This window comes from Salmo salar, chromosome 15, assembly GCF_965601325.2.
Source record: "Salmo salar chromosome 15, fSalSal1, whole genome shotgun sequence".
Taxonomy (NCBI): Eukaryota; Metazoa; Chordata; class Actinopteri; order Salmoniformes; family Salmonidae; genus Salmo; species Salmo salar.
Window position 1 is genome coordinate 34,064,766 of NC_138305.1, and position 20,201 is coordinate 34,084,966.

At 43.7% G+C, this 20,201-nt stretch overlaps 1 protein-coding gene across 1 annotated transcript; it reads right to left on the reverse strand.

Annotated features, from left to right (window-relative positions):
- Positions 1 to 74: 74 nt before the first annotated feature.
- On the reverse strand, positions 75 to 12,606 carry LOC106571218 (transmembrane protein 151B). Its single transcript, XM_014144008.3, has 2 exons — positions 11,420 to 12,606; positions 75 to 5,436 (listed from the first exon to the last, which is right to left on the reverse strand). Exons 1-2 carry the CDS (start codon positions 11,504 to 11,506, stop codon positions 3,985 to 3,987), a joined length of 1,539 nt encoding a protein of 512 aa, XP_013999483.1. The 5' UTR covers positions 11,507 to 12,606; the 3' UTR covers positions 75 to 3,984.
- Between the last annotated feature and the right edge of the window lie 7,595 nt (positions 12,607 to 20,201).

The window sequence follows — 20,201 nt, forward strand, 5'->3', positions numbered from 1 at the left end:
TAAAAAACAAAGTTTGATAACCTTGGTTTGCTGTGCTTGAATACTATTCATTGTTTTATGGTTAGTAAACATAACACTGTTAAACACTTTTATTTGTACACAATTACATATCACAGTGAAGCCATCTGATATAATTGTTTTATCTACATTAAATTAACTTTTTTTTATTAGTGAGAGGCTGGCCAGTGAGCAATGGACTATTGAGTCTGTAATGTAATGTCGGTAATATAATGCCAGTATCACTATCTTTTTTTTTTTACCATTGTTGAAATCTAAAACTCTGGGGCTTCACTATCTACTGTTTCCTAACTTCAACCCATCTCAGCCATAATAGGAGTGATCTAAAGAGAGCTCATCAAAACTCTGAAAATCTTCTAATGAAAAAGAGGGCATTCTGTGACTGAGTGAACTGTGCTTCCCATGACATGTGTGACCTCTAGCTAGGCTAGAATAACCTTCCTTCCATCATCTGCTATAGGAGCATCAGTATGGTTACAGAGCTGCGTCACATGCTGTGATTCGTTGGGCACTTAAGTGCATCCTCATAGCCTCCTATCTGGGAAACAAATCAAACAGCACTGTCAAGTCAGCTGACAGGGATAATAAGAAAAGGTTAAGGGGTAGAATTTATGACAAATGTAAGGTGGATATCCTGACTACACTCCTGAGTTGGTTATGGGGGTTGCATAGATGCGCTTTTGATGAGGTGAGCCACAACTAACCAGACAGGACTCAGTGTCTTGTGGTTATGACTGGTGTGTATTTTTTGTTTGCTGCTTTATTGTATAGATAAAGTGTTTTTTGGTTTGTTGTCGAGAAAATGGGATTGAGGTTGAACAACTTCCTTTAATTGCTTCGCATCTAGTTTCCTAAAATGGCCAGTGGCAAGTGACATTATAAAGGTAGTAAGGTGTAAGGAAGAAACGCATCAAGAGAAAGAACTGGTATTACACTCTCTGCAAGAGATCTACCAGTATATTGTTAATGCAATTTTTGTTCATGGGATGATCACTGGATTTCACAAAATAGGTGTATGTTTTTTCAGAATGAGCAGAATGAGTTTATCTTTGACAGCGTTAGATTATTAAGTGGTCAATCCAATGTTTACAGTCAATTCAATCACATATCCCCATTAGTCAATAATGCTAGTCATTTCTGAGATAAGAATGGGAATGGCTGTGAGAATCTGAGGTCAGTAGGATACATAAAATGGAGAAAGGCCTATCTATCCTTTGTGTATATAGATCTAATAACAATGTGTGAATTGTAAGTGTGAGTCCTGGGCATAGATTACTGAGCTCTGCCATCACCCTGAATTCATCAGAGTTGTTTTCTATTAAATAGCAGAGGCCTCTGGGCCAGAAGTGACTGGCTAGCTGTCAGCTTAGCTCTTATCCTGGGCCATATTGACTCCAGCTCCTAGGGTTAGCTTTAGTTTGATCACAGCAACAAAGCCCTTTGACCGCTACCTTCAAAACCATTTAAGAGTTATTTACAAAATGTGTGTGTATATTTCAGTGGACTGGGGGAAGTGGGTTGGATTTTTCACTTCATGAGCTAGCTGGGCACCCATTCTGTGTACTTTATAAGTGATTTTTTATTTTATTTAACTAGGCAAGTCAATTAAGAACAAATTCTTATTTTCAATGATGGCCTAGGAACAGTGGGTTAACTGCCTGTTCAGGGGCAAAACGACAGATTTGTAACTTGCCAGCTCAGGGATTTGAACTTGCAACCTTTCAGTTACTAGTCCAACACTCTAACCACTAGGCTACCCTTCCTAGTGGTTAGATTAATCCTAGGTGTGAATTCTACACATTTATTGAACTTATGTTAAAATATTATTTACCTGGTCTTGCTTTGAAACTTTGCTAGTGGAAATAAGCCATTAGTACATAGAACATTTGATCAGTTGTGATCGTGTTTATTCTCAGATCTTCAAGAATCCTCCTGGTTTATTATTAAAGCTGACATTATCAGTGTTTGAACACAGCCCTCAGTCTATTTTGGGTCTCTGTGATGCTGTCTGGCTGTTTCTGATAGGCATCATCAGAATCAGCACGTGGTCCTGCTTTTAAAGCTACTTTTTCTGACAATAGACAAAGCACATCTTGAAGTTTTCAGGGCCTGATCATTGGTGCCAGCCTCAATTAAATGTCCTGTCTCATCAGTATATTGCTACCTAGAAGAGATGCAGTGAGTTGAGTTGCTCTGTTTCTGCCTTTGTATTTCTGGTTGGTTGGTTGGTTGGTTGGTTGGATGAATGGGTAGCTACAGTACAGTATGTTGTTAGGGTGTAGTTTTGGATGAATGGGTAGGTGAGCTATGTGGTTTAGGTGTGGTTTTAAGCCAAACTTTAAAGCACCCACAGTCAAGCACTTAAATCACGAAAACAAAGATGAGGTAGTTTGAAGGAAATTATTTTTCATATAGTAATTAATAATCATTTTGAGTTCAAATATTAATTGAAAATAGGAGATATGCAATGCTGAGGTTATTATTGACAGCTGAGTTGACATGATATAATCACATTGATGTTGTATGTATTAGTTAATCAGAAATGCATTAACATGTAGTGAAGAGTGACACAGTAATATTGACAGTAAGGAAAATGATGCGATGAAAGACTTCTCTCATGGATTCAGTTTGAAGTATTTGTACCATTTAGTCCTCCTGATCTAAATTATTCATGGGTCTGACTATGTTACTATATTTAGAGGGTCAGGAAGTGGGAATGTTATTGCATCCTGTGATATTTGATTCCCGTTGCTAATTAACTGGATGTTGTAACTGCTGTATCTCACATCATCATCATTATCATGAAAGAACTTTAATTCCGTAAAAAGATCTCTTGTTGGCCTCAAAACAAACAACTACACCATCACATAGCCCAAATGTGTTTCAAATTGTAATGTTTTAATGAAAATTTTAGATCTGCATCTAAGGCTTTTCATTAAGAACCATGAGCTAGAGGGGAAACAAATTATAGTCTGTATGAATTTACTTTGATATCTGCAACATAATTTCAAATATCCAGTAATGCATTTACTAGAAAAATAAGTCAGATGTTTTAAACTTTTCTTGCTCTCAATTATTTAATGTGGCGTCATGGTTTTCCTTCCCATCTCCAAATTGCTCTCTAAGGCTTGAATAAATCATGTTTATGTTCCTTAAACTCATGCCCCACTTATGAGTCATCTCCAATGAAGGCCTCTACCGTTGAGCTGTCTTGAGCTGTGTTGAGCTGTGTTGGGGATTTTCAGTCACAAGACATCCCTTCTAAGACTCTTACAAAATAACACATTTTATCCAACTTCGAAAACAGATGTTCCAATTGAAGTTGTTTGCTACCTGGTTATGACAACAGCAAAATGCACTACGATTTAAGGTGGAGTTTATTCTCAGGCCAAATGTCTGTTAGTGTACCTTGCTTTTCATGTTCTCTATTTATAGATAGTGTGGAAGCTAACATGACACTTTGGTTAAGGAAACTCAAACTGATATGAACAGAGCATTGTGATTGGTCCAGAATGGTGGTGGTGTGCATTCCGCGCAACATATGTCCTTCCAAATACCATTCTCAGATCATTATGTCCATTTGTCGCAGACTGTCTGATTTTGCCTATGAATGTGTTTTTTTTTCATACATGCTTTGAGATAGTTACATAGTCTATTACTTACTATGATGAACATATCACTGGAGGGCATCTCATGTGAGATGAGCTGGGCTGCAAAGGAAATTATGGAAAAGGTGGAGTGAGCATTCAAAATGTGCATTTAACTCAGTACTGTCTTTGATAAACAGTGTTGGAAGAGGTCTGGAAGGGTTCCGGAATGCCACTGGTGTGTCATGTGTTCTGTGGTCTAATGGAGAAAAAAAAAGATCCAAAAGGAAGGTTCATTATCCAGTCAGTGTCCTCCCAGAGAAAGGACAGTAACATTACATTCCTTGTTCAGGTCTGGACTGGGAGGCCCAGCACTGGGTCATATAGAGGTCTCCACGCAGGATCCGTTCCTGTGCAGCGAGTGGTTCAGGCAGCCCTCGTTGCGGTGCACGATGAGCACAGGGAAGTAGAGCGCGTCCTGGTAGTCCGGCGGATTCTCCTCGCTAGTCAGCTGGCCCGACGGCGTCAGGCAGCGCGTGCTCTCTGTGGGGCACGATGTCTCATTGAGGCTGCCGCTGCTCCGCCACAGGCAGCTGCGCCGCGATCCGTACAGCCGCGACAGTGAGAAGCGGCTGCCGCTGAAGGGGATGCGCGGGCTAGTCCCAGTACAGATGCTCAGTGCGCTGCGCGAGAAGATGGACGAGCTGCTGATGGTGCGGTGGCAGCGCTCGCAGTTCTGCCGGTAGCTGCCGTAGCCGCCGCACATTGAGTAGGTGTTGGCATTGCCGCCGCCACCTGACGAGAGCTGAGCCAGGTCCATGAGTACAGCCTCTGAATAGCTGGGCACCAGCTGCTGGTTGGAGCGGATGTGCCACTCCAACTCGGTGCTGTCGATGGTGTTGACCCGAGGGATGTGGTGGCAATATGGTCGCTCCTCAGATGGCGTGACAGGGACATAGTCGAAGCCGAACAGCTTCTCCACGTGGTAGTGGACGTAGGCCGTGCGGTACTCGGTTAGCACGCGCAGCGGCCAGGAGAAGGTGAAGGCGGCGGCCGTCCAGAACACGTAGTTGGACACGTACCAGGGCAGGTGGTCCGGATCCGAGAAGGCAATCATGTACTCCTTAAAGTCTACATTCTTCAAGTGCATTCCCTCGCGAGCCTCCATGTAGTCGTCCAGGCCCTCATTCTCAGTGAAGAAGCGGGCCCGCTGAGTCAGGTAGGCGTTCTCCGACTCCACGTTGGCGAAGCTAAAGCACTTGGTGAACCTCAGCTTGGTGACAGGGAAGCAGTCTAGGCCCTGCAGCTGCTTGGATATGTCCTTCACACCGCAGTTGCTGTAGTCGAACTCCGCCTCGGCCACATGCGTGTTGACGCGCTCGTGGTACACCTGTGTGGTGGTGTATGCGTCTCCGTTACGGTAGCGTGTTACCTGTCGCGTCCGCCGCACATAGTGGTAGCTGATGGCCTTCCACCAGATGCAGGGCGTGGCCTGCTGCATGCGCCCGACACGCTCTCCCACACTCTCCACGTTCACCTTGTGCTGTAGCTGGTTGTGGGTGTGGCAGTGCCAGCACTCCACCAGGTAGACCACGTAGAGCATGACCATGAAGGCCACAGGGATGTAGATGTAACCGTTGGAGCAGGGGCTTTCGTGGTACATCATGGACTTGACCTTGTAGGCACTGTCGAAGGAGAGGCGCGTCACCTTGGTCACGTGGCACCAGGTCATGGCCCCCACGCAGCCGTAGATGAGCAGGGACAGGATCAGGCATTTCCAGTGGCTCTCCCTGCACAGGGATTTACTGAGCGACTGCTTCAGGGGCCGCTGCTGCACAGAGGGAAACAGAGAGAGAAAATACCAATCTGAGTCTGTGAAAACATACCTGCAAGCATTGTGGACAAAATACATTTCAAATACCTGATGAGAATGAATCAATGGATTTTTTTAAATAATAGCTACAGTGAGGGGGAAAAGTATTTGATCCCCTGCTGATTTTGTACGTTTGCCCACTGACAAAGAAATGATCAGTCTATAATTTTAATGGTAGGTTTATTTGAACAGTGAGAGACAGAATAACAACAAAAAAATCCAGAAAACGCATGTCAAAAATGTTATAAATTGATTTGCATTTTAATGAGGGAAATAAGTATTTGACCCCCTCTCAATCAGAAAGATTTCTGGCTCCCAGGTGTCTTTTATACAGGTAACGAGCTGAGATTAGGAGCACACTCTTAAAGGGAGTGCTCCTAATCTCAGTTTGTTACCTATATAAAAGACACCTGTCCACTGAAGCAATCAATCAATCAGATTCCAAACTCTCCACCATGGCCAAGACCAAAGAGCTCTCCAAGGATGTCAGGGACAAGATTGTAGACCTACACAAGGCTGGAATGGGCTACAAGACCATCGCCAAGCAGCTTGGTGAGATGGTGACAACAGTTGGTGCGATTATTCGCAAATGGAAGACACACAAAAGAACTGTCAATCTCCCTCGGCCTGGGGCTCCATGCAAGATCTCACCTCGTGGAGTTGCAATGATCATGAGAACGGTGAGGAATCAGCCCAGAACTACACGGGAGGATCTTGTCAATGATCTCAAGGCAGCTGGGACCATAGTTACCAAGAAAACAATTGGTAACACACTACGCTGTGAAGGACTGAAATCCTGCAGCGCCCGCAAGGTCTCCCTGCTCAAGAAAGCACATATACATGCCCGTCTGAATTTTGCCAATGAACATCTGAATGATTCAGAGGACAACTGGGTGAAAGTGTTGTGGTCAGATGAGACCAAAATGGAGCTCTTTGGCATCAACTCAACTCGCCATGTTTGGAGGAGGAGGAATGCTGCCTATGACCCCAATAACACCATCCCCACCGTCAAACATGGAGGTGGAAACATTATGCTTTGGGGGTGTTTTTCTGCTAAGGGGACAGGACAACTTCACCGCATCAAAGGGACGATGGACGGGGCCATGTACCGTCAAATCTTGGGTGAGAACCTCCTTCCCTCAGCCAGGGCATTGAAAATGGGTCGTGGATGGGTATTCCAGCATGACAATGATCCAAAACACACAGTCAAGGCAACAAAGGAGTGGCTCAAGAAGAAGCACATTAAGGTCCTGGAGTGGCCTAGCCAGTCTCCAGACCTTAATCCCATAGAAAATCTGTGGAGGGAGCTGAAGGTTCGAGTTGCCAAACGTCAGCCTCGAAACCTTAATGACTTGGAGAAGATCTGCAAAGAGGAGTGGGACAAAATCCCTCCTGAGATGTGTGCAAACCTGGTGGCCAACTACAAGAAATGTCTGACCTCTGTGATTGCCAACAAGGGTTTTGCCACCAAGTACTAAGTAATGTTTTGCAGAGGGGTCAAATACTTTTTTCCCTCATTAAAATGCGGGGAAAAAATCATTTTTTACATGCGTTTTTCTGGATTCTTTTGTTGTTTTTCTGTCTCTCACTGTTCAAATAAACCTATCATTAAAATGATAGACTGATCATTTCTTTGTGAGTGGGCAAACGTACAAAATCAGCAGGGGATCAAATATTTTTTTCCCTCACTGTATCTTTTAAATAACTCTATAGAAACACCAAAAGCACCTGCTCTTTGCAACACATTAAATATTTAGAGAAATAGTCAGCATTCTAAGTGCATTAACATATCTTATGCCTGAGCAGGGAGCCGCTTGATCATGTCTTTGCTTGTTAAGATCAAACGGCTCACACACTTCATCTGAACTCTCAACCTTTTCATGAGAATCTGCTTGTTTCCATTCCAGGCCATTGAGAAAACATTTAATGCGTTTGTCGCCATGAAGTACCTCACATATACTACCAGCAACTTCAAGTGAGTGTGAAGCACTCCCAGTTTATGGCCCTATGTATGTGGATATAGGAGTCTTCTGATCAAATATACAGTAGCATTATAAAAGTGAAATTAGCTATATTAGCTACAAAATAATGTTTTACTCATGTAAATAGTATTTATTTAAACAGATATCTAAAACACTTTGGATTCCAAAATTGTGAACCGTTAAGAGAGCAAACCATCCAGAAGAAATCATGCAGCCATTTCATCCAGGCACAATGAAGCTGGTGGTATCTTTTCCACCCCAGGGCACCGCAAGCCCCAGTGCCTGCATCAGGAGCTGGTCACGCCTTATGGGAGTGCAGCCTACTCACACGGTTGGCAAGGGATCCAAAAGCCTCAGGATGGCTGGATTATAGCGCAGTTCATTCCTACATTTGCATATCAGTCATCACACAGGGGGCAGAGATTGATTGGCTTAATGGTGTATAGTACAGGAGGCTCGCTGCCTGGACATCATGGGGTGATACTTTTGGCAGTGGATTAATTTGTTGGAACTAAACAGTAGCCTACAGAGGGTAGGCAGGACATTGCAACCAGCTATGAAGAGGAGGCATCATGCTTCAATGGTTATCTTTCGTTGCATAGGTTATTTATGCAATAAGGCACGAGGGGGTGTGGTTCTTATGCACGAAGCAACGCAGAGTGCCTGAATACAGACCTTAACCGTGGTATATCATATACCGCAAACCCTGAGGTGCCTTATTGCTATTATAAACTGGTTTCCAATGTAATTAGAACAGTAAAAATAAATGTTTTGTCATACCTATGGTATACGATATACCACAGCTTTCAGCCAATCAGCATTCAGGGCTCGAACCACCCAGTGTATAATACAGGATAGTACTGTATAGACAACCTTTTTGGGGATTTAAATACAGGTTTCGCCAAAATGTATTCCAGGTTTTTACAAAAGACCTTCTCTGATATGTTATGAAAAGAAAAACACATGAGCAAGCCGTGCTCCTAACATGACAGCACTGAGTAAATAATAGATGTTCCTTCTCCATAATTATCCTCCCCCAACCTTGTCACATGACATGGTCCCCATGCCCCCTGTCAACACAACGCCCCACAGGGCAGAGGGCTTAGCACTGAATTTCCCCTTCTGTTGATATGCTACTGCAATGGAATATTATTCACTCACTGGCAGTGGATAAACTCTAGCCAGCACCGTAATCAATCTAACATAACACACTTTCCAGCTCCTGTTGCATGGAGCTGTTGTGCCCTCTTTTTGAATTGAGCATAAAGTAATATGAGTTTAAGCAGCATGACATGAGATCATGATTGATTGTAGAGGATGGGGGTGTCCTTTGGTACTCATCTAACATTCTACAGCTTTGAAGGGATACACGTTGTGTTTGCACAATGGATATTGCACTACATTTTCTTTTAGACTTTTAATTTGAAGGAAATACTTTTATTTCTTCTACTATTTTTTGTGTATTTGCCTGGTGTCCAACAGATAATGTTTCACATTGTCTTATACAGCATGCCTGCCCTTACCTATGGCAGTAGGGTATGTTCAAGCTCTGAGCATCTCGAGGTGCCTGAGGAAAGATACCGTCTGGTCTGATGATCTATTCTGGTCCGATGTATATCATGCATAGCAAACATCAATACATCGTATATTCATCATAACCACTTGCCTCAACAATGCAGAAACAGGCTATAGAGTGTTTGGGAAACATTAGAGGAAAGCAGGATAGCAGGTACAGCCATTTCTCAGTCAATTCTAGATGTAACTTGATTAATATTTTTCATTAGGAAAGCATTGCAGTCACTGCGTCTGACATTTTAAGCTTCATTTGATAAAAGCTGATTGAAAAAGCAGTGGGAATCTTCATGGTAAAATGGTGAAGCTAGGGAAAATGCACCAGGCAGTTAATTATCAACAATGTGGAGGCAGCTGAATTAATACTATACAATGAAATAATGATATGAAAAATGATTGTCTTGCTGTGTGGGTGGATAATGCCTACTTCATGGATAATGTCTTCTTTGTGGATAATGCCTACTTCATGGATAATGCCTACTTCCTAATGAATTCTGTAGGAGCCGAAAATAGCCATAATGATGACACTCTCAGGTGGCCTGATTTTCACCAGAGGTGTGTTCAACAAATGGTGTTGATGAAGCACAAAGTGAGGGTGTTAAAGAAGTGTCCCACTTTCTACCCGATTACTTTAGGCTTTCTCTGGGTTCACACTGTCAGTGTCACGTCCTGACCATAGAGAGCTCATACTATTCTATGGTAGAGTAGGTCAGGGCGTGACTGGGGGGGTTTTGTTTAGTTTATTTATTTCTATGTTTGGTTGTAGTTTCTTTTTTCTATGTTGGGTTTTTTGTCTAGTTTCCATTTTCTATGTTGTGTTCTAGGTTATTTTTTCTAGGTTGGGGTTTTCGTATGATTCCCAATTAGAGGCAGCTGGTCATCGTTGTCTCTAATTGGGGATCATATTTAAGTTGTTGTTTTTCCCACTAGTGTTTGTGGGAGATTATTTTGAGTTTATGCATGTAGCACCTCTTCGTCACGGTTTGTTGTTTTTGTTTATAGTTTATTGTCTGTCTTGCATAGTTTCACATAGAAATAAAGATGTGGAACGATACGCACGTGGTGCCTTGGTCCGTTCCTACACACAACCATGACAGTCAGATTGACAGGCTTTCATTCCCACTACCTGTGACATGGTGTTTCCACTTGTAAATGACCTATTTTTATATGCTACAATACGTTATAAAACAATAATTTCGTGAAATTTCGAGAACTTTGCACATGCAAAGTTTGGTAACAGAATGATGGCATCAACAGCACAAACCCTCATTCTGTTACCAAACTTTGTATCTGCACTGTTCTTCAAGTAAATTGTGTTTTTGTAAAATGTTCAGTGGAAATTGTTAAAGGTAGTCCTTGTGCATAGAGTTGTATTTATTGTTTTATTGTTTAACTTCGCAATCATTGGTTATTGTTTTACATACATTTTAAAGTGAAAAATCGGAGTCTTAGCATCACTATGTTACCATGGAATTACCCCCAATTGAGTTTCTGTCAAGCTGACACTCTCTTAAGACTGGCTCTGTGGTACAAAAAAATCCTTTAGTGTAATAGAAAGGCTAATGGAAGAGATGCCCAACTAAAACAAAAGTTTGACTCAACATTAGCACATCTCTATACTTAAACCTACTACTTGATTGGAATTGTCAGCTCTTCAGTCTTATGTTTAATCCAGAAGTGTAACAGGAATTGTGAATGTAAGCTAATGAATACATTAAAATGGTTAGTGACACATCCTATCAACTGATAATAAACCCTATTAAATCCTCAAAATATAACCCACCAGCAGCTAAAAATAATTATACAATAGTGTTCCCTGATCAGAATGACACTATTAAAACAAGAAGGGTTCATTGTAGCAATTAGAAATAATAATAGTTTGTGAAATGCATCCAGAATGTTAATATTGCTGTATAAATGAATATTTAAAGGGCTTTAATAATCCCTTGCCTTGACAGGAGTATAGGCCTGTAGCCTGTCATTACGATATCTCCTCAGACAGGGGGCTGTCAATCATTTTGATACCCACCAGAAAGGGACCATATAACCTGGATGTTTTACAGTGGCTGGAGACGAGACAAAAACAAGCGCACACTCACGCACAGCTACACAACATATTGAATGAATAATATGGTCAAAACTATAGGCTATTTATAATTTACATGATACACGGTAAAAACCGTATTGGTGCAGCTGCAGCGCCTAATGCGTTTATTATAAGTGGGTAATTGAGCTGCTATCTCTGAATCAGATTAGGGCTCAGGTTATGGGTGATTTAGCTGCGATATGAATATTAACTATTTTGCCAATTGCACGATTCGCCTAGCAGCTCTCGTGCAGCCGCAGGCGCAAAATTGAAGGTATACAAAGCGGTTCTCTTCTCTCACCTCCTCGCGGGGGCTCTCCTCTGTGTCCTCCTCTGGAACGGTAGTGGTGCTGCTCTCACTGGCCGTGGCAGCCGATGCTGGGGACATGTTGACAAAGGCAAAAACACAGGGGCATGGATCACTTTAGGAAAACTGAGGTTCAAATCACAGGGCAACGTAAACTCGCCAGCAAGCCTATCGCAGGCTACATAATCCAACCCGATTTAGCCGGAAGGAACCTCTACATCATGGTTAACAATGCTCCAGTTTCAAAGCAGCATCTTCTTCCCCACAGAATCTTTGATGTGAGGTGTTGTTGCATGGCTACGGGCAGCCTATATCCAAAGCGTAATGTCTTGGGTTCATATGTCCGCAGTAGAAAACATTGGGCTCCTTCCTTTGCGCGTTGATGCAGGTGCTTCCGAATGGCTCTTGTGATAGAGTAGTGGGAAATGGTAAAGACATCAGTCAGTCCCCGTCAGGATAAAATGGTCATGGCAGCTGCATAAATTAGCCTCAGTAAATGAAAAAACAAGTGCACTACTAGGCTATATAGGACAAAGACAAATACTCTGTAGACTATTCTACACGATATGGCACAGGCAAAATGTAAATATAAGAGCGCGCCTGTGTGTGCTCGTGGTGATTGCAATCCTCTCCAGGTATCTGTGATGAGACGGCAGTAGACGGCTCACAGCAAGGTTCCCCTTCAGTGTCCATTGGTCTCTGCAGGGAAGGGATACGTGAAATTGTCTGTATGGGTGAGTTATTCCCCATTCCATGTTATCAGTAGAATTATATTTCTTAATAGCCTCGTATTCAACATGGAACATCATTGAGAGATGGAAAGTTTTTTTACTGTTCCTGTTGAAAAGTGATATCCCAAGTAGGCCTATAGATACAGTAAATTACACACACTAAACGGTACAACTACAAAAAAAGTTTAGAGCAAAATATTGTTTTTTTACACAACTGCAAACAAACTTCAAGGACTAGGGCATTCAAGGAGTTGGTTTGATGGGAAGTCGTGATGTCATTGGCCTCCCTCTTGCTTGAGGAACAATAGAGGAGCAAGCACCCCATTCCCCTACTTGTGCTATGTCATGACTTACCTGGACCACCTATTGAGATGTGCCTTTTGTTAAGTAAATCAGATGTTAATTGAGGTGAAAAGGAAACTGAAGTGCCACTTTAAGCAGACTGTTGTGCCAGAAAACCTAGTCATATTTCCCAAACTGATTGATTGAGATTGATGGATTTTATTGTATTATATTACACACACACACACACACACACACACACACACACACACACATCCGTATCACGAACACAAGAAAAACATACATTCACACATTTTAGAGAATAACAACACTAAGTGAACAAATCATTTCTGATGTGGGCCTCTGTTTGAAGAGATTTTAGTCAAAGTCCAACTGATATAGTCTGACTGTCCACTGATGAAGACCAATTATTAGACTTAAAACTAATCATCCAGCGATCATACACTGTTTACCAGGGGGCAGGGCTACCGACATTAAGGCTAATCTAAAGACGGTGCTGGCTAAAGCTAAAACTGGCGAGTGTAGAGAGTATAGAGATATTGTTATCCACGTCGGCACCAACGATGTTAGGATGAAACAGTCAGAGGTCACCAAGCGCAACATAGCTTCAGCGTGTAAATCAGCTAGAAAGATGTGTCGGCATCGATTAATTGTCTCTGGCCCCCTCCCAGTTAGGGGGAGTGATGAGCTCTACAGCAGAGTCTCACAACTCAATCGCTGGTTGAAAGCTGTTTTCTGCCCCTCCCAAAAGATAGAATTTGTAGATAATTGGCCCTCTTTCTGGGACTCACCCACAAACAGGACCAAGCCTGGCCTGTTGAGGAGTGACGGACTCCATCCTAGCTGGAGGGGTGCTCTCATCTTATCTACGAACATAGACAGGGCTCTAACTCCTCTAGCTCCACAATGAAATAGGGTGCAGGCCAGGCAGCAGGCTGTTAGCCAGCCTGCCAGCTTAGTGGAGTCTGCCACTAGCACAGTCAGCGTAGTCAGCTCAGCTTTCCCCATTGAGACCGTGTCTGTGCCTCGACCTAGGTTGGGCAAAATTAAAAATGGCGGTGTTCGCTTTAGCAATCTCACTAGTATAAAGACCTCCTCCATTCCTGCCATTATTGAAAGAGATTGTGATACCTCACATCTCAAAATTGGGTTACTTAATGTTAGATCCCTCACTTCCAAGGCAGTTATAGTCAATGAACTAATCACTGATCATAATCTTGATGTGATTGGCCTGACTGAAACATGGCTTAAGCCTGATGAATTTACTGTGTTAAAAGAGGCCTCACCCCCTGGTTACACTAGTGACCATACCCCCCGTGCATCTGGCAAAGGCGGAGGTGTTGCTAACATTTATGATAGCAAATTTCAAATTACAAAAAAACAAAAAACAATGACGTTTTCGTCTTTTGAGCTTCTAGTCATGAAATCTATGCAGCCTACTCACTCACTTTTTATAGCTACTGTTTACAGGCCTCCTGGGCCATATGCAGTGTTCCTCACTGAGTTCCCTGAATTCCTATCGGATCTTGTAGTCATAGCAGATAATATTCTAATTTTTGGTGACTTTAACATTCACATGGAAAAGTCCATAGACCCACTCCAAAAGGCTTTCGGAGCCATCGTCGACTCAGTGGGTTTTGTCCAACATGTCTCTGGACCTACTCACTGCCACAGTCATACTCTGGACCTAGTTTTGTCCCATGGAATAAATGTTGTGGATCTTAATGTTTTTCCTCATAATCCTGGACTATCGGACCACCATTTTATTACGTTTGCAATCGCAACAAATAATCTGCTCAGACCCCAACCAAGGAGCATTAAAAGTCGTGCTATAAATTCTCAGACAACCCAGAGATTCCTTGATGCCCTTCCAGACTCCCTCTGCCTACCCAAGGACGTCAGAGGACAAAAATCAGTTAACCACCTAACCGAGGAACTCAATTTAACCTTGCGCAATACCCTAGATGCAGTTGCACCCCTAAAAACTAAAAACATCTGTCATAAGAAACTAGCTCCCTGGTATACAGAAAATACACGAGCTCTGAAGCAAGCTTACAGAAAATTGGAACGGAAATGGCGCCACACAAAACTGGAAGTCTTCCGACTAGCTTGGAAAGACAGTACCGTGCAGTATCGAAGAGCCCTCACTGCTGCTCGATCATCCTATTTTTCCAACTTAATTGAGGAAAATAAGAACAATCCGAAATTCCTTTTTGATACTGTCGCAAAGCTAACTAAAAAGCAGCCTTCGCAAATGGAGGATGGCTTTCACTTCAGCAGTAATAAATTTATGAACTTCTTTGAGGAAAAGATCATGATCATTAGAAAGCAAATTACAGACTCCTCTTTAAATCTGGGTATTCCTCCAAAGCTCCATTGTCCTGAGTCTACACAACTCTGCCAGGACCTAGGATCAAGGGAGATACTAAAGTGTTTTAGTACTATATCTCTTGACACAATGATGAAAATAATCATGGCCTCCAAACCCTCAAGCTGCATACTGGACCCTATTCCAACTAAACTACTGAAAGAGCTGCTTCCTGTGCTTGGCCCTCCTATGTTGAACATAATAAACGGCTCTCTATCCACCGGATGTGTACCAAGCTCACTAAAAGTGGCAGTAATAAAGCCTCTCTTGAAAAAGCCGAATCTTGATCCAGAAATTATAAAAAACTATCGGCCTATATCGAATCTTCCATTCCTCTCAAAAATTTGAGAAAAGCTGTTGCACAGCAACTCACTGCCTTCCTGAAGACAAACAATGTATACGAAACGCTTCAGTCTGGTTTTAGACCCCATCATAGCACTGAGACTGCACTTGTGAAGGTGGTAAATGACCTTTTAATGACGTCAGACCGAGGCTCTGCATCTGTCCTCGTGCTCCTAGATCTTAGTGCCGCTTTTGATACCATCGATCACCACATTCTTTTGGAGAGATTGGAAACCCAAATTGGTCTACATGGACACGTTCTGGCCTGGTTTCGATCTTATCTGTCGGAAAGATATCAGTTTGTCTCTGTGAATGGTTTGTCCTCTGACAAATCAATTGTAAATTTCGGTGTTCCTCAAGGTTCCGTTTTAGGACCACATTGTTTTCACTATATATTTTACCTCTTGGGGATGTCATTCGAAAACATAATGTTAAATTTCACTGCTATGCGGACGACACACAGCTGTACATTTCAATGAAACATGGTGAAGCCCCAAAATTGCCCTCGCTAGAAGCCTGTGTTTCAGACATAAAGAAGTGGATGGCTGCAAACTTTCTACTTTTAAACTCGGACAAAACAGAGATGCTTGTTCTAGGTCCCAAGAAACAAAGAGATCTTCTGTTGAATCTGACAATTAATCTGGATGGTTGTACAGTCGTCTCAAATAAAACTGTGAAGGACCTCGGCGTTACTCTGGACCCTTATCTCTCTTTTGAAGAACATATCAAGACTGTTTCAAGGACAGCTTTTTTCCATCTACGTAACATTGCAAAAATCAGAAACTTTCTGTCCAAAAATTACGCAGAAAAATTAATCCATGCTTTTGTTACTTCTAGGCTGGACTACTGCAATGCTCTACTTTCCGGCTACCCGGATAAAGCACTAAACAAACTTCAGTTAGTGCTAAATACGGCTGCTAGAATCATGACTAGAACCAAAAAATGTTATCATATTACTCCAGTGCTAGCCTCCCTACACTGGCTTCCTGTTAAGGCAAGGGCTGATTTCAAGGTTTTACTGCTAACCTACAAAGCATTACATGGGCTTGCTCCTACCTATCTTTCTGATTTGGTCCTGCCGTACATACCTACACGTACGCTACGGTCACAAGACGCAGGCCTCCTAATTGTCCCTAGAATTTCTAAGCAAACGGCTGGAGGTAGGGCTTTCTCCTATAGAGCTCAATTTTTATGGAATGGTCTGCCTACCAATGTGAGAGACGCAGACTCAGTCTCAACCTTTAAGTCTTTACTGAAGACTTATCTCTTCAGTAGGTCCTATGATTAAGTATAGTCTGGCCCAGGAGTGTGAAGGTGAACGGAAAGGTTGGAGCAACGAACCGCCCTTGCTGTCTCTGCCTTGCCGGTTCCCCTCTTTCCACTGGGATTCTCTGCCTCTAACCCTTTTACAGGGGCTGAGTCACTGGCTTACTGGTGTTCTTCCATGCCGTCCATGGGAGGGGTGCGTCACTTGAGTGGGTTGAGTCACTGACGTGGTCTTCCTGTCTGGGTTGGCGCCCCCCCCTTGGGTTGTGCCATGGCGGAGATCGTTGTGGGCTATACTCGGCCTTGTCTTAGGACGGTAAGTTGGTGGTTGGAGACATCCCTCTAGTGGTGTGGGGGCTGTGCTTTGGCAAAGTGGGTGGGGTTATATCCTGCCTGTTTGGCCCTGTCCGGGGGTATCATCGGATGGGGCCACAGTGTCTTCTGATCCCTCCTGTCTCAGCCTCCAGTATTTATGCTGCAGTAGTTTATGTGTCGGGGGGCTAGGGTCAGTCTGTTACATCTGGAGTATTTCTCTTGTCTTATCCAGTGTCCTGTGTGAATTTAAATATGCTCTCTCTAATTCTCTCTTTCTGTCTTTCTCTCGGAGGACCTGAGCCCTAGGACCATGCCTCAGGACTACCTGGTATGATGACTCCTTGCTGTCCCCAGTCCACCTGGCCGTGCTGCTGCTCCAGTTTCAGCTGTTCTGCCTGCGGCTATGGAACCCTGACCTGTTCACCGGACGTGCTTGTTGCATCCTCGACAACTACTATGATTCTTATTATTTGACCATGCTGGTCATTTATGAACATTTTAACATCTTGACCATGTTCTGTTATAATATCCACCCTGCACAGCCAGAAGAGGACTGGCCACCCCTCATAGCCTGGTTCCTCTCTAGGTTTCTTCCTAGGTTTTTGGCCTTTCTAGGGAGATTTTCCTAGGGAGTTGTTCCTAGCCGCCGTGCTTCTTTCACATGCATTGCTTGCTGTTTGGGGTTTTAGGCTGGGTTTCTGTACAGCACTTTGAGATATCAGCTGATGTACGAAGGGCTATATAAATACATTTGATTTGATTTGAATTGATTGATAGAACTGGTATAAACCTCCATAGCCTACTCAATGAAAACCATCCTTGGCTCAGTGAAGATCTAAGCCTTTAACACAAGTTGCCAGTAAGCCAGTTTGACCTGAGCCAGTTTTATGGCTCACCCCAAAGTGATGTTATTAGATCTCCCTCTAAAAACAGCTTGTCATTGAAACAGAGGGGAGACAGACGGAAAATTCATATTGGACAATATTCTGTACCTGGTGGTGATTTAGAAATGTATCATAAAGCAAATTACATAAATAAATAAAGCATAACGTGTAAATACAAGCACATGTAATTGAAATTAATACATTATTTGAGTAATTATCGAGGCAAGCTATCTTCGTCCTCCTAACGTAGTCAACACTCCTAGCTGCTAGCTAGCTAGCTAGTCATCACTGCTACATTTACATTACATTTTAGTCATTTAGCAGACGCTCTTATCCAGAGCGACTTACAGTAGTGAACGCATACATTTCATACAATTTCATACATTTTTTTCTGTGCTGGCCCCCCGTGGGAAACGAACCCACAACCCTGGTGTTGCAAACACCATGCTCTACCAACTGAGCTACAGGGAAGGCTAGCTAGCCAACTTCTACCGACTAGCAGCACTGTAGAAACTATTACATTACAACGTAACGACTTGATTAGTGTGGTGTTAGTTAGCCAGCTACATAGTTGTCTTTGCTGTCTCTGTATCTAAGATAGTTGTGTAGTTTGAGTAATTATCGAGGTGAGCTAGCCAGCCGCGACGCGGCGCCAGACTTAGTCAACACACCTAGTCATCATTAACCCACTGCTAGCTAGCCAACCGTTACCGACTAGCAGCGCTGTAGATACTAATACTTTACAATGGAACGATTTGACTAGTGTAGTGTTAGCTAGCTAGCTACTTAGTTGTCTTTGTCATAGCTCGATAATTGTTTAGTTTAGTAATTACCGAGGTTAGCTAGCAAGCCATCGAGGTCAGCTAGCCAGCTATTTCCGTCCCCCGCGACGCCATTTTTCCTAACCCAGCCAACTATTACCGACGAGCAGCATTGTAGAAACTAAATACATACAAGGAACGTCTTGATTAGTGTTATGTTAGCTAGCTAGCTACAAAGTTGCTTTGTATCACGACAAGGTGTAGTACTGAAACTATCGAGGTTACCTAGCCAGCTACACGTTCAAAGTCAACAACGCAGCCACTGCTAGCTAGCCTACTCCACCAGCCAGCAGTACTGTATCATTTTAGTCAATAAGATTTTTGCAACGTAAGCTTAACTTTCTGAACATTCGAGACGTGTAGTCCACTTGTCAGTCCAATCTCCTTTGCATTAGCGTAGCCTCTTCTGTAGCTTGTCTACTATGTGTCTGTCTATCCCTGTTCTCTCCCCTCTGCACAGGCCATACAAACGCTCCACACCGCGTGGCCGCTGCCACTCTAACCTGGTGGTCCCAGCGCGCACGACCCACGTGGAGTTCCAGGTCTCCGGCAGCCTCTGGAACTGCCGGTCTGCGGCCAACAAGGCTGAGTTCATCTCAGCCTATGCTACCCTCCAGTCCCTAGACTTCCTGGCGCTGACGGAAACATGGATTACCACAGATAACACTGCTACTCCTACTGCTCTCTCCTCGTCTGACTACGTGTTCTCGCATACCCCTAGAGCATCGAGCCAGCGGGGTGGTGGCACTGGAATCCACATCTCTCCCAAGTGGACATTCTCTATTTCTCCCCTGACCCATCTGTCTATCTCCTCATTTGAATTCCATGCTGTCACAGTTACCAGCCCTTTCAAGCTTAACATCCTTATCATTTATCGCCCTCCAGGTTCCCTTGGAGAGTTCATCAATGAGCTTGACGCCTTGATAAGTTCCTTTCCTGAGGATGGCTCACCTCTCACAGTTCTGGGTGACTTTAACCTCCCCACGTCTACCTTCGACTCATTCCTCTCTGCCTCCTTCTTTCCACTCCTCTCCTCTTTCGACCTCACCCTCTCACCTTCCCCCCCTACTCACAAGGCAGGCAATACGCTTGACCTCATCTTTACTAGATGCTGTTCTTCCACTAATCTCATTGCAACTCCCCTCCAAGTCTCCGACCACTACCTTGTATCCTTTTCCCTCTCGCTCTCATCCAACACTTCTCACTCTGCCCCTACTCGGATGGTATTGCGCCGTCCCAACCTTCGCTCTCTCTCTCCCGCTACTCTCTCCTCTTCCATCCTATCATCTCTTCCCTCTGCTCAAACCTTCTCCAACCTATCTCCTGATTCTGCCTCCTCAACCCTCCTCTCCTCCCTCTCTGCATCCTTTGATTTCCTCTGTCCCCTATCCTCCAGGCCGGCTCGGTCCTCCCCTCCTGCTCCGTGGCTCGACGACTCACTGCGAGCTCACAGAACAGGGCTCCGGGCAGCCGAGCGGAAATGGAGGAAAAATCGCCTCCCTGCGGACCTGGCATCCTTTCACTCCCTCCTCTCTACATTTTCCTCTTCTGTCTCTGCTGCTAAAGCCACTTTCTACCACTCTAAACTCCAAGCATCTGCCTCTAACCCTAGGAAGCTCTTTGCTACCTTCTCCTCCCTCCTGAATCCTCCTCCCCCTCCCCCCCCCTCCTCCCTCTCTGCGGATGACTTCGTCAACCATTTTGAAAAGAAGGTTGACGACATCCGATCCTCGTTTGCTCAGTCAA